Source organism: Delphinapterus leucas, chromosome 16, assembly GCF_059928025.1.
Source record: "Delphinapterus leucas isolate spDelLeu-1000000601 "Yukka" chromosome 16, BTC_Dleu_Yukka2, whole genome shotgun sequence".
Classification (NCBI taxonomy): domain Eukaryota; kingdom Metazoa; phylum Chordata; class Mammalia; order Artiodactyla; family Monodontidae; genus Delphinapterus; species Delphinapterus leucas.
The window spans coordinates 7753741-7769042 of NC_143144.1; the positions used below are offsets into that span (position 1 = coordinate 7753741).

Genomic DNA, 15302 nt, shown 5'->3' on the forward strand with positions numbered 1-15302 from the left:
TGCAGCCAAGTGATGTATATATATATACACATTCCCTTTCAGACTCTCTTACAGGCAATCACAAAATACTGAGCACAGTTCTCTGTGCTACACGGTGGGTCCCTGCTGCTTATCTACTTCACATATAGCAATGTGTATAGGCCAATCCCAAGCTCCCAGTCTATCTCTCCTCCCTACCACCACCCCAGGCAACCACAAGTTTGTCTTCTATGTCTATGTGTCTATTTCTGTTTTATATATTAATTCATTTGTATCTCTTTTTTTTTTTTAAGATTCCACTTACAGGTGATATCATGTGGTACTTGTCTTTCTCTCTCTGGCTTGCTTCACTTAATAGGATGTTTCCTAGGTCCATCCATGTTGCTGCATATGGTATTATTGCATTCTTTTTTATGGCTAATATCCCATTGTATATATATACCACAATAAGAGCTAATATTTATTGAGGACTTACTACGTGCTAAGCACCTTCGCAAGCCTTTCCATCTATTAATTTATTTAGTCTTCCCAGCCAGCCTATGAGGTAGGTACTATTTCATATAATTCCCATTTTACAGATGAGAAAACTGAGCCACAGAGAAGTAACTTGTTCAAGGTCACACAGCCAATAAATTGTATAATTTGAAAGACTGAAAGAAAACTGCAAAGGCAATGACTTTCTTATCATGCAATTCAATGTTATTATGTGTCCTATCTTTATAAAAGCAAAATAGTGTCTCTGTTCTCTGGTAGTAAAGGACCCACACTTCAGGAAACGCTGGCCTCCTACAGGACATTCTCATTTCTTTAGGATTTTTACAGTTGCACTCTCTTCTACCTTTGTAGCCTCACCTCCTGCCACAGGAAACTCTCAACCTCTAGCAGTTCACTGAGCCCACTGTTTATTTGTACTCACATGCCTTTGCTCACACTGCCTGGAATTCCCTTCTTCCTTTTTTCTGTTAATCCTAGTCATACACAGCTCAAATGACACTCAGCAAAGCATCCCCCAGAGAACCCAGGCATAATGGATTGTTCCTTTGCCTTGAGCCCAGGACACCTGGCTTATTCTTTTGTCCTGGCACTTACTTATTCTCTCTTACTCTCTAGATCTGGGGCTTTGTAACCTCCAATCCTTAGCCTAGTCTCTTACACCTAGAGACTAGGCTAGAGTAAGTGCTAAATAAATATCAATTAAATTAGATGTATTCACAACTGGAAGGTTTTGTCCAACATCTCCATCAATATAGAGAAGAGATCCACGGGTGTGTGGATATCGTGGCCTGTCGTGATTGTAGCAGGAACTGTAAATAGGGGTAGCATGGAGGGATAACAGGGTGGAGAGGGAAAGGCCCTGTGACACTGGGCTGTGCACTGCTGCTTTCGGCCGCAGAGGAAGAGAGGCTGGCTACATCTCACAGTGGCAGTCTGTTTCAGGAGAACTAATTATGGTACTCCCTTCCACAGACCTCATCACCAGTAAACCCTCAAAGATGAAGGTTTTTCTAAATTAATGAATGCAAAAATTACAGAGAAGAAAACATGCTCATACAAGAAAATCCCAAAGTTCCTTCCTATCCCTAGACCTGAAACTGTCCTAGCCTCCAAGCATAAAAGCTTCACTTTCTGACACTGTCAGAAGGCGATCGATCGCTACCCAGAGCAAATGGAGGAGGGTGGAGGCCCTGCTTCCCAGGATGTTGACGTACACCCGGTAAACGAAGAGTCAGCACATCGGCGAGGACTTAACTTTCTGTGAACAGACTCTCTTGCTTTATTCGCCTTCCCTAGGGAATATGTAAGGCCAGGGGCTCCAGCACTCTGTGGTTGCCAATGCCTTCTACACCCGAACCTATGGGATCACAGGTCCTTTCCCTTTTGAGCAGACAGTAAAGACAAACGCGGGATTATCTGTCACCAAGGATGAACTCCCCGCCGACCCGCGGCTCACTGGCCGGTGCTCGGTCACCCCTCAGTCCTGGGCTGCACGCCGCCCAGTGAGCGGTCCGCAGCCGCTCTCCATCTGTTCTGGACCTGTCCCGGGGCGCACCGCGACGCTCAGCCCACTCTCCGTCCCGCCTAAGACACCAGATCCTCTTCACCCGCTGCCACCGGCTTCCAGAGAAGAGTGGAGAATAGTAGTCTCCGAGCCTGACCTTGGGCTTAATTTCAATTTCCCCGAAACCTCTCGCAGCCCTGGGCTGACTCCGCCTCCCGGGACACAAGGGCGCGGCACACCCAAAGCCGCATAGCGCGAGCCTCGAGGGCTGCCTGAAGCCCTGGGGGCGGGGCGGGCCGGGTGCGGTGGGCGGGCCCTGGGGGCGGAGTGGGCCCAGGTGAGGTGGGCTGTCCCTGGAGGCGGGGCGGCCCCTGGGGGAGGGGCGATGCGCGGCGGGCCCGGAGGGGGCGAGCGCAGGCGGTGTCTGGCCCAGGGGGCGGGGCGGGCCCAGGGGGAGGGGCGAGGCGGAGCGGACCCGGAGGGGGCGGGCGCAGACTGTGTCTGGCCCAGGGGGCGGGGCCGGGGCGGACCCTGGGGGCGGGCTCAGGCGGCGGCTAGGCCGAGCGTGCTGCAGGCCGTCCGCAGGCCCAGCGCGCCACCATGGAGCGACAGCCCCGGCGGCCGCTGGCACCGCTGCAGCAGCAGAGGCATCCGAGGAGGAACGGGGGCTGAAGCCGTGGCCTCCGGGTAGTGGGCCCGTGAACACCCGCCGTCCCCGAGCCCCGACTCCTCCCTGCCTTCCCGGGCGCAGGCGGTGACCCTGCCGGACGATGCGCGCCCCCGGCCGCCCCCGGGGCTGAGCCAGCCGCCCCGCGCTCGGCCCTCGCCCTCGCCGTCGCCCTCCATGGCCTTGCCGGGCGCCGAGGTCGCGGCTGACAGGCCGGGGTCGCCGGCGCCGGGCGCCCCCGCCGGCTCCGCGTCGTCGTCGTCCGCCTCCTCCGGCGGCTCGGCCTCGGCCTCGGCCTCGGCGGGAGCAGGGCTGTGGGCCGCGCTGTACGACTACGAGGCGCGCGGCGAGGACGAGCTGAGCCTGCGACGCGGCCAGCTGGTGGAGGTGCTGTCCCAGGACGCCGCCGTGTCGGGCGACGAGGGCTGGTGGGCCGGCCAGGTGCAGCGGCGCCTCGGCATCTTCCCCGCCAACTACGTGGCGCCGTGCCGCCCGGCCACCCGCCCCGCGCCGCCGCCCGCCCGGCCGCCGCCGCCGCGGCCCGGCTCGCCTGTGCACGTCGACTTCGAGAGGCTGGAGCTCCAGGAGCTCATCGGCGCTGGGGGCTTTGGGCAGGTGTACCGCGCCACCTGGCAGGGCCAGGAGGTGGCGGTGAAGGCGGCGCGCCGGGACCCGGACCAGGACGCGGCGGCGGCGGCCGAGAGCGTGCGGCGCGAGGCCCGGCTCTTCGCCATGCTGCGGCACCCCAATATCATCGAGCTGCGCGGCGTGTGCCTGCGGCAGCCGCACCTCTGCCTGGTGCTCGAGTTCGCCCGCGGCGGAGCGCTCAACCGCGCGCTGGCCGCCGCCAACGCCGCCCCGGACCCCCGCGCGCCCGGGCCGCGCCGCGCGCGCCGCATCCCCCCGCACGTGCTGGTCAACTGGGCGGTGCAGATCGCGCGGGGCATGCTCTACCTGCACGAGGAGGCCGTCGTGCCCATCCTGCACCGGGACCTCAAGTCCAGCAACAGTAAGTAAGGGCGGGTGGGGTGGGGGGGAGTGGAGGGGGAGCGGAGGCCGCAACCGCGCCCCGCGCAGCCCACCTCGGTGCGGGCGCTGGGCGGGCTCCGCGGGGCCAGGTGCTCGGGGGAAGGAGGCGGGGCTCGGCCTCCCGACGCCGGCAGCCACTCCTAAGCCGGCCTTCCGGGCTCAGAGGGCCATCTGGACCCTGGTTACTTGCTTTGGGGCACGTGATACACTTACCTTGCCAGGTTTCTTTCAGGTGCCTTTTTTAGAAAGGCAGATCAGACTTGCTTGCCGAAGACACAGTTGTAAAATATCGGGGCTTTCTGGAAACCTCACGGTGCTGTTTGGCCTTTGGGTACAATAAGTGGTTCATTTGGATAGAACTTTGCAAACCGAGGCCGTCCTCGGGAACCCATGGCCCCCCGTCGTGCCTAGTGGCCTACATCAAACTGCCCTTTGCTTCAGCTTTACAAGCACTGTGTTGAGGTCTCTCCTTTCCCGCTTTAAATATGGCTTCGTGTCCTTTGACGTTAACAAAGAGTTTTCATTCAGATGTCTCTGCCCATGAAGTAGGTTTTCATTATTGGTTCGGTGGCTTGAGTGTTGGTGAATAGTCTTCAGACCCAGAAACACCATTTGTGCCATCATGCACTTTGGGGTGGATTTCAGAGCAAGTTCATTGTCCTTGTGCAGGTACTTGAAATCCTGAAGACCTGGCCTACATTCACTTTGTTTATCAATCAGGGTGCATTTTCCAGATGTCAGTAAGGAACTGACAAATGAACTGAACACAAATCCTATTAAGTTTCATCGTATAAAAGATATAATAGCATTAGCTGCTTAAAGTTTGTTCTTCAGTATTGCAGATCACTTCACATTCTGAGTGTCCTGTCCATGGATCCCATAAGCCTCTCTCCCCAGTGAAGTCCTGTGAGCCTTTGTCTGCCGGAAGCTTCCTGTAGAACCGGGTATTTTAAGGACAGCAGGAGCATTCTGCTTGCTCTGGTTGTTCGCAGTTGCCACGGTTCTGTGATATACATGGAACCCGGCCTTTTACAGACCTACTCTGTTTCAGGACATCGAATCACCAACACAGGGACTTCTCTGGTGGTGTAGTGGTTAAGACTCCAAGCTTCCACTGCAGGGGGCACGGGTTCAATCCCTGGTCCTGGTCCAGGAACTAAGATCTCACATGACCTGGGGCGCAGCCAAAACAAAAACAAAAAAAATCACCAACACAGGCAAACTCTTTGGGTTGGACTCGTCCTTAGATGGAAGAATTAAAGGGTCTGTAACTATTACTTTTGCATTATGCTTAGGCTGTTTCATAGTAATGCTTGAGGTCCATGTGACCTGTTCACAAAGAAGAGCAAGTTTGCTAGTGTTTGTAAAAGCATAAGGAGGCTAGATTAATCCATGCTCCAACGTAGAAGTGAAAAACTTTAAAAGGACTAATACTGTTAAATAGTGAAAAGAAATAATATGACCGTGGAATAATAACGTGGTTAAATAGTTTTTATTGACACCAGAAAAACTTGTAGGGTGGAACGAGTAGACTGCTGTGTCTCTGGGAGATATTATGTAATCTGAAGGTGATTATATGCTGCAACTTCGTTTTCGAAAGACTTTTCACCCTCAGAATAAGTTGCCAAACTTCCTGGAGCATTTTAATTTCTGTAATTGTCAGGCAGGGTTGCCTTTGCACTTGAAGTATCGTACTTTTTAAAAAGACTTAATGGGCTAGGTCACTCACCTAGCCAAATGTTTGTTACGATATGACCACTTTTATAGTTTTTTGATTTCTACAACATAGCATTTTGAATGGGGCCTAAAAGGTGCAGATCACAGCATCTAGCACATTGCCTTATCTTGGATCTGGCGTTATTTATTCAATGAATAAATGCAGATACTTTGGGATCCTCTTATGATATATGAAGCCATAACTTCTTTTATTTTAATTTTTTAAAATTAATTAATTTATTTAGTTAGTTTTGGCGTTGGGTCTTCGTTGCTGCGCGCGGGCTTTCTCTAGTTACAGCGAGCAAGAGCCACTCTTCGTTGCGGTGCGCGGGCTTCTGATTGCGGTGGCTTCTCTTGTTGTGGAGCACAGGCTCTAGGCGTGGGGGCTTCAGTAGTTGTGGCACAGCGGGCTCAATAGTTGTGGCTCGCGGGCTCTAGAGCGCAGGCTGAGTAGTTGTGGCACACGGGCTTAGATGCTCTGCGGCATGTGGGATCTTCCCAGACCAGGGCTCAAACCCGTGTCCCCTGCATTGGCAGGTGGATTATTAACCACGGTGCCACCAGGGAAGACCTGAAGCCATAACTTCTTGTTCAGACTGTTTGAGTACAGCAGAGACTCTATTACAGTGTATTTTGTTTGACTTCATTGGTTATTTGCTAATGGTGGTAGTGAGTTAATGATAATGTAAACAAGGTTTTAAAAATCAATATTGAATTTTAGTTTTATTCTTTAGTCTACTCCTGTAACAAAGAGCCAGTATAGGACTACTTGGACCCGAGCTAGTAGAAATTATTGTTTAAAGCAAATGTTTAAAGTTATCAAAGTAAGATATGGCTCTCAATATGTTTTCTTTTATCTTTTCTCGTTGGTCTTTTTTTTTCTGTCATATAGTCTGAGACAGTGTTTATGTTGAAATAAAAGCTGATCTTGTGATGGTACAAACAACTTTGTCCCTTTTCTAACAGCAAAAGATTGAAAGTTGAGCCACATTAGCAAGTTTTAAGCATCATTTATGTCGTTTAAATATGCTAGGCCCTGTCACTCCCAGATGCAAAGTAAATAGAAAACGCTTTGCTAAACCTGTATACCACAACTAGAGAGCCAGACAGAGCAACCTTGAGTTACTGTGAAAAGGGCCAGTTTTATATGCACTCAGAGCAGAGAAAAATTATCATGATCTGGAACTCATTTATTCAACAGATTTTGAGGGCCCACCCTGTACCAGGCACTTCTGGGCCCCGGGACACAAGTGGCAAAGCAGATGGCAAACAGTGTCCCCTCCAGCACAGGGCTTAGTCTGATAGGGAAGCTAGATGGCAGTCATGAAAATATCAGGAAGTGCTGTAGAGAAAAGAAAGCATGGTGATGGGTGGAGAGCGAAGGGGAGAAGGGTGATGTCTGTGTCTCCAAGATTACCCTGGGCGCTCTGGTGAATGGACTAGTAATTGGCCTGAGTGAAGGCTGGGGAGGTTCTCCAGGCCAGAGAAGACACTGACTTGACTGAGGGCAGTAGCAATGGAAGTGGTTTTCAGGGAAGTTACCAGGATGGAGTGAAAAGAAAATGGTACAGTATGTGAATTGCTGAGGGGGTTTGAATTATTAGAATTTAGTCCTAAGTGTTTTGTTTATTCTGGTGTAGTTCAGGACTGAAAGAAAATTGCATGGCATGATTTATGGTTCCTTTCTTACTAATGTTGCTTACTGTGTTCTACCTTTTTTTTTTTTTAAAGCAGAAAATAAACGTTCCATGACAAACTGAGCCAGAGACTTTGGTAGCTGCTTATTTGTGTACTTTTTATTTGTGATTAAGCATCTTTTTATCCCAATTTTTTTTTTAGCCCTCTGAGAGTAATTATTATCTATATAATTATCTACAAGGACATCTACAGTCTATAAATAGACAGTTACACTTATTATGAAATGCAATTTAGAGCTTTTGCTAGAACAAACTACAAAAGGAATCTAAATTCTGTTTTAGCTTCTCTCATTAGGGCAGTGTTAATAAAGGAACTATTTGAGAAAATTATAGCCAACGTGATCTCCAGATAAGGTGCTTAAAAAGCTCATAAGAGTGATCCGGAGGAGCTATTAATTACGCTACTGTCAGTTAAGAGAAATGCGTCTTTTCCCTTCTCCTGTCTGTGCAGCTTCATACCACAGCCTCTTCCTATTCCAAGGGTCCAGGGAGATCAGTCCAGAGAGCCCAGTGGTGACAGAGAGCTAATCAGCTTGTGAAACAGAATTGGCTAAAGATGTATTCTTGAAAGAAGAGCAAGCAGAGCAGGTCACCGCATCTTCCCCTACCATTTTTATGCTTGCATATTAAAAAATAAATAGTCCACTTTTCATTTCTTATAGTTGAAAGGAGGAGCAGTAATTTAGTGCTGGGTTATGCTCACTTTTCACTGTGCATCTCTGATCACTTTGTAGTCACTGTCAAGTGCATTGAAGTATGGGAATGGAAAGAGGAGAGGGGAAATCTCCATCATTTCAGAAGGCCGTCTGTAATTCCTGCTTTCCCACACTAGCCTGTGAGGGTTGAACTTTTCCAGAATAGTGCAGCACCGGAAGGAGCCTTGGCTTTGAAGTCAGACCTGGGTTTGAATATTGGTGTCTTCCTCTACAAGCTGTGTGACCTTGGGCAAGTGATACAACCTCCTTGAGCCTGAAAGTCTTGACTTCTGATACTGTAGGGAAAATCTGTTTAATATTTTTTTATCCCTTCCTAGGCAATTGGGTAGATTCCGCATGAAAGTAGGCGGCTTTTTTAGGGGACAGTTAGGAGTCAGGTGTGGCTAGAAAGAAAGCAAGACGGGCTTTTGTTGGGAAGGAGACAGGCATTTAACAAGTGGCCAGACAACATGGCCTTGAATGCCACACTGAGAGGTGTGGACTGTCTCACAGCAAAAGCGAGCCATTGACAGTTCTGAGGAGGAAAGTGCTCTGATCTGCTGTAAGACAAACATCTACAAAGAAAAACATATAAGCTTGGGATAATTTGCTTTATGACTGTATCTATCATAGGTTATCAGGGCAGAAATAGAAAATAAAATACTTGGACATTGGTTTGGCATAAATTATTTCTCATTTATGACCAGAGCCTATTTTTTGTAATCACTGTTTGTTTAATGAACGAATTTAGGGCACCAGAGTTAGAAGATAATGACCAGATTTACTATTAACTCCAAATTTCAGTGTGACTGTCTCCAAACCCTCTGTGGTACTTGAAGGGCTCCCAAAAGGTGGAATGAAGGAGTTTTAGGGGCCAGAAGAAGGGTTCCTGGTGAGGCTGGGCCAACTGTGCTGGTTTTATTTTGGAGACTGAAACAAATTTGTACAACTGACTCTGAATCAGTATGAATTTAGTTATTTTTAAAAATTCATCTTCTTCAAGTATTGCTTTATCTTTAAGTAAATAATAGTAGTACCAGAAACAATGGCTGACATTTATTTAATGCTTACTAGATGCTGGGTATTGTCCAAACTTTATCCTCATTTATTCCTCACAGCGACCTTTTGAGGTAGGTACTTTAAGTATCCCCATTTTACAGATGAAGAAACTGAGGCCAGGGATTAATTGACTTGATCAGGGTCACTCCACTTGTCAGAGAATTGAATCCAGGGCCTCTAATCCCAGAACTTGGTTACCAGTTCTCAGATGCTTGTTATCAGAACCCCAAAGAGCTTTTGTTGATGTGGGTTCTAGCTATTGATATTTACCATATAAGAAATTTTAAATGATAAATCTAAAGATATTTAATATAAAAGTAACAATAGATCCGTTACATGTTAATGTAGGGGGAAACCCTTATTTTCCAAAACAAATTTAGTGAGGAGAGTGGCATTGCTTTACTCTTTTGAAGCTCACTTTGATGACATAAAGGAAGACAGATGAACATTCACATCTGCCTCTGCACTTAATCTGTCGCCACCTTAGGGCTGCTCCGGGTCCCGGGACCATACCTTGAGAACCCCTAGGCCAGATGGCCCGTTCTGCTGATGGAGAATGGCACTCCAGAGTAGTTGCTCCCACACCTAATGTAGCATCAAAAGCTCCCCATAAACTTCTAAAAATAAAATTCTCTGTCTCACTTTTGGATATTCTGATTTGGTTGCCTTAGTTGGGAACAAGCAATGAATTTTTTTCTAACATTTTATTTTCAAAATCTTGGACTATACAGCGTTGAAGGAGCTTTTAAGTAAACACTTGTGTACTTACCACCTAGATTCTACCATTAATGTTTTACTAAGTTGCTTTAATACAAACCTTACCCTATGCTTCCATCAATCCATCCTGAGCTTGGGATGCAGCAAGATATTTTTTTAAAAAGCTTTTGGGTGATTCAGGTGCAGAGCCAAGTTTGGAAGCTGCTGTCCAAGGGACCAGATGTGTGGGTCCGTTCTCATGGTTCTCTGGGTTGGTATAGAAATTCCACCATGGCCACAGACTGTATCCCACATCCAGTGAACTGTCTGGTGACATTGGATGGCTGGGTCACAGAAGGCACTAAGTGAGGGTACGGGTGGCTTATTCGGGGCTTGTGTCTCTGGGGAAAGGATTATCCAAGCATTTGTCCCACTGACCTGGGGGGACAAATGGTGCTATTGTGGCATCTAAGATTTGGGCTCTGACTCCACTACTCTCCAGCCATAGGCTCATGGGCCCCGACTTTCTGAATAGGGTGATGTGAGGATCAGTGAGAGAGTATATGCCTGGCATCACCACACTTTCCCCTGCAGGTCCAGATGATAAATGATAAATATGATTGCTTTGCAGACCATCTAGTCTCTTTTGCAACTCTTTAAGTCTCCTGTTTGGCCCATAAGATATAGTTTGCTGACCCCTGGTATTTGTCAAAGTATTTAATAAACTGTAAGATGCAACCTAAATGTAAGCTGGTGACTATACTCATTTTTACATATGGTTTGGAAGCTCTCTGAGGGCTTTAAATGTTTCCTAATTTGTGTGTGTGTGAACTCCTTGGTACCTTAAAGTTTTCTACAATTCTTTGTAACCCAAGGACTTTATTATTATTCATTCTGCAAAATATAGTGCCACGTGGTCATACATCTATTCATCTTGGTTGGGTGTGAGGGTCTTTTAGTTCATCTGGCTCACTTGATCCAGGCCAGCCAGTGGTACAAGGAAACAGGCCTGAGCTTTGTTCCTTTAGGGAGTACTGCCATCTGCACGCTTTGGCAGGTCTACTTGTAACTTGGGTTGATAAATTGAGGGTCAGGGAGAAGGCAGGAGGTACTGAGTTACCAGTTGTAACTGTTTCACTACCAGAGTTCACTACTAGGACATTTTTTTACGCTCTTTGAAAAAAAGCAAATCACTTGCCGTTTGGGGGAAGTATCTTGATTGCATATAGGTTGTTTGAGTGATTGTTGGCTTAATTGACTTTCAGGAGTTACTTTGTTTCAGGTTTTCTGCAAATACTGACTCTAACATCAACTATATTACTTTCTGTTTAGTAATATGTTAATGAGCATGTTAGGGAAGATTCCTTCCTCATCGGTTTACCTTGTTCCATACCTTGACAAAATATTGAAAATACTCCGCTGACAGAAGTGGAGAGCTAGATTTTCACACAATGAAATGTAGGAAGTTTTCTCATTAAAACCGTGTGTTGTGTGTGTCCGTGAAAAGCTTTGTACCACGGCGTTTGCCTTTGGTGTTAAGAGCGATGTGAAGCTGTGTTTTAGCTGACCGCGTCTCCCTGGACTTTGCAGAAGTCTCTCTCCGTGTGTTTAGCGAGCTGACTCATTCATTCACATCACAGTTATTTGGTGACTGTGTACTACGATGTGCCAGGGACGCTACAGGCTCTGGGTGGTCAGTGGTGAGCAAAGCAGAAGCAAATTCCTCCCCTCGTGGAATTTACATGCCAGTGGGCAACATGGGCATTAAAGGGTAAATGGTGAAAGATGTAGTATGGTGGAGGGTGGTGAGTGCTCAGTAGAAAAACTAAAAGTTGAAAGGAGGGTGAAAATGTTGGGGTGAGGCGTTGACGGCTTAGAGTGTATGGCCAAGGAAGGCCTTCCGGAAAAGGAAGCAACACCTGAAGAAGTGGGAAAGTGGGTCATCTGGGGAGACAAACCTTCGTAGAGGGAATGGAAATTGCTCCCCAGAGCAGGAGGCTGGTGTGACAGGAGAATCATGAAAGGGAATCACAGGGCACCAGGGAGTCAGAAGGGGGTCAGACCACACAGGGTCTCGTCAGCCACTTGAGAGATTTGGGCTGAGGCCCAGGCTCTGAGTGCCATTGTAGCAGATCACACGGCTGCAGTTTTGAGAACAGACGGAGAACCAGGGTGGAGGCGATCACTTGGGAGTTGGCAGCATGTCTGTGGCATGAAAGCCCTGAGATTGGCTGAGATTATCTGGGGACTGAGTGCTCATAGGAAAGACCAGAGGTCAGGGACTGAGTCCTGGAGGATCACCATCAATTAGAGGCCCCGGAGACAGGAAGGAACCAGAAGAAGGAGAAGCTAGAAAAGGAGTGAAAACGGGGGAATGTTGTGATGCTGGGGAGCCAGAGAAGGATGTGATTCAGGGAAGAATGATCAGCTGTGTCAGTCACTGCTGATGGATCAATATCCAAATAACTGCTTTGTTGTCATTATTTCTAAAACAGTCTGTACTGTCGAGGGCACAGGTGAGTCGGTTTTCTATGATCAGTAGCTGACTTGACATGGAAAGGCTTATACTAATTCATCTTCTTCCTGCTCATTCTTCCCCTTCCAGTAGTCAGTCACTCACTCATGTAACAACTATTTATTGAGTGTATAAAAATGGTAGATGGGGCTGCCCTGGTGGCGCAGTGGTTGAGAGCCCGCCTGCCGATGCAGGGGACGCGGGTTTGTGCCCCGGTCCGGGAAGATCCCACATGCCGCGGAGCGGCTGGGCCCATGAGCCATGGCCGCTGAGCCTGCGCGTCCGGAGCCTGTGCTCCGCAACGGGAGAGGCCACAACAGTGAGAGGCCTGCGTACCGCAAAAAAAAAAAACAAAAGGTAGATGCTGTGCAGTAGAAATAAACCAATATTAAACAAATATTAATCGGGTGCAAATTCTTTCCTCCAGTTGCTTACAATTCAGTTAGAGAGGTGAGACCCACAAGTGAGATAAGGCAGTGTTTAAGTGTAGTAATGGGAGTGGCACAGCTTTAAGTGCGTTAGAAATGCAGAGAACTTCTAGTGAGGTTATGAGGAAGGCACCCAGGGGTACATGGTGTTGATATCTACAGGCTCATATAATATTGGAACAGGGAGACAGTGACAAAGCTGCACATTTTGTTTTCTGTTGTTTGTTTTGTTTTGTTTTTACTAGAAGGAGAAAATGAGATTCCAAAGGCCAATGGACTTGAAGGCAGCCTCACAGTTAGTGCTGCAGTGCAGCGAATCCAGGGCTGGTGCCCGGTTGCTTCCGTGGGAAATGGAGGCCAGGTATGGTTTTGCGGAGGATGCAAGGGGAAGGCAGTCCATGCAGCAGGCACCAGGAGCTCAGAGACACTGACGCAATGCTGTGTTTCTTAGAAGTGGCTTTTAATACACAGAATCGTAGAGTGTAGGGTTTTTTTCGGAGAGTCCAGGAAGAGCTGAAAAGATCATGGAGACCGAGGTTGAGAAGGGACTTGAAGATCAGGATGAAGGCCTCCAGAGACTGGTGAGCAGATGAGTGGAGACGGAAGAAATGTGAGGAAAATCGGTGCTATTTGCTAAACTTAGAAAGTTATCATTTTTTTCCCCTGTAAATGAATGGTTGATTGTTTTCAGAGTTGAAATTCACAGGGTAACCTTCCTGTCTTAGACTGAGACACAGGTGTTTTCTTAGTATATTCTTTCACATTGTTGCTCTTCTCAACTGATTTCTTTCTTATGACCTTTTTTTTTTGATAACATATTCCTAGTTAAAGGTTAATTAAAATGAACCTATTTGACTCAAATGGAATTTGGACCAGCACTCCCATAAATGTTGAGGAAATAGAATGGACACATTGTAATTGCTTTTAAAAATATACATTGTATACTATAATTCGGAAAATTCCACAGTGAAACTTCAAAGGAGCCGGAAAAATCGAGTGCCTCATGGTTGAATAAGTAGACAAAACACAAGTTTTAGAGGCTGATTGTTACAGAATGGGGCTAACGGGGGTCAAAAATCTTTACCGACGTGGCACAAGCGGGGGGGCTGAAACACTGGTCGCTAGGTCGCTAACGAGAATTGACCATTTCTGTGGCCCAGAAGGTGGATGTGCCCCTCTGAGCATGGTCATTCCCGGAGGTCCTCTTCCTGGTGAGGTCAGGAGGCGGAAGCACCGCCAGCCTGTCCTCGGCTGAAACCTGGCCAGGTGCCCGGTCACGTGATCTGTCGGGACACTGGCTATTTCTGGTTTCGGTCACTTTGCCCCAAAGATAAGGAATTTGAGGAATTCTGCTGAACACCTCTGAAATAGAATCCAGAACAATGGGCCTTTCATGGAACTCTAAACTTTTGACGTTCAGAGTGTTATTTTAACTTGTTTTCTGTTAGTTGAAAGCTGCCGTGGAAACTTTGGACTCCGGGTGAGGGCAGGTGTTTTAAAGACCGCGACGCAAAGGCTGCTAATACTGCATTCTGCCACGGCATTGCTTGAGAAATGCGATCAATTTAAAATATTTAGCTTTTAGTTCTCGCTTGGAGTTCCGTTTGTATTTATTTTAGAGTTGCCTTTCTGAGCTTTTTGTTCCTTAAGGGCTGCCAGGCCTTACTTGGGGCCTGGGGACACAGCGTGGTTTTAATGCCCATTTTAATCAGTGCTTCCTCATGCCTTCCTAATTTGGGTGTTTTTCAGAAGGAGGAGATCATGTATGTGAAAGTGTCTTGGAAAACAAAGTTTTATAGAACGGCAAGCCATCCTGATCATTAATTCGGAGTCTTTTTTGGTGGTAAGGATATCATTGTTTAAAAGTGAAATTAGTATGTATTATAAGGGGGAAAAATGTAATACAGCTGATGAAGTAGCTAATCTATCTGTTATTTTTTGTTTCTGTGGCTTAAGTATATAGGGTTTTAAAGGATTAGATATTTATTTTTCTTGATATTCATGAGGCATCAGGACTGAGAAATAAATATTCCTTAAACTGAATGGAAGGAAGAAAAATTCAAAAATTAACAAAATGAAATTTCTGGTTGTTCTGCCCCCTTTTCATAACTGGTAGCTTTATATGTAGCACAGAAGACTGGAAAGATAGTCATGCAGGTGGGATCTGAAGCGTGGCCCTGTATTGTAGCCGTATGATCTGGGATAACATTTCTGAACTGTGAACTGGAGACTGTAATTTCCATTTCATAGAATGGCATGAGGGTCCAATGAGATATCATGTGAGTGGAAACAGCTCTACACAGAAGAGGATTAACAAATGGTAGGCAATAATCTTATTAGAACTGGTGATAATTATCATTAATAGAAACTATTCCATTGGCCATTTGATGTAGAAGGTACTGCGTTAGGTGATTGGGGGGACAGAAGGAGGTGCTTGCTCTCCAAATCTTACAGTTAGAAGATCGCTTGGGGAAAGGAACATCACAACACAGCAGTATTTATTCAGTGTTGGCGACTTATAATAAGTCCCCACTCAGCTGTCTCATGTTGGTTCTCTCCAGTTGCATTAACTCTGTGACTTCTGTGACTGTCTAAATGGATGATACGAATGTGAATCTATTGCAAAGTGAAATTTCAGGCCTTGCAAAGTGATAGGATTTCCTGACATCCGTGAAAGTGATTTTGAAGGTTTGCTAAACACACTTTCAAGCCCATCAGTAAAGGGTGTGTGTAGGTATACGTATGTGTCATCCTTACAAAATGCTTACTGCGTCTCAGACCTTGTTCTGAGCACTTTACATGTATTCATTTCCTCCTCTCTA

The 15302-nt window shown here is 47.1% G+C and overlaps 1 protein-coding gene across 8 annotated transcripts in view; it reads left to right on the top strand.

Annotated features, from left to right (window-relative positions):
- The first annotated feature begins 2514 nt into the window (after positions 1 to 2514).
- The window catches only part of MAP3K21 (mitogen-activated protein kinase kinase kinase 21), a 74334-nt gene continuing 61546 nt past the window's right edge, over positions 2515 to 15302 (top strand). For all 8 annotated transcript variants that reach the window (XR_016388020.1, XR_016388021.1, XM_089897423.1 and 5 more), the window contains exon 1: positions 2515 to 3654. Coding sequence is in view for 6 of the 8 variants with exons in the window: in XM_089897423.1 (XP_089753549.1) it covers positions 2823 to 3654 (832 nt within the window). In the remaining 2 variants the exon portion in view is untranslated. The remainder of the gene's footprint in view (positions 3655 to 15302) is intronic.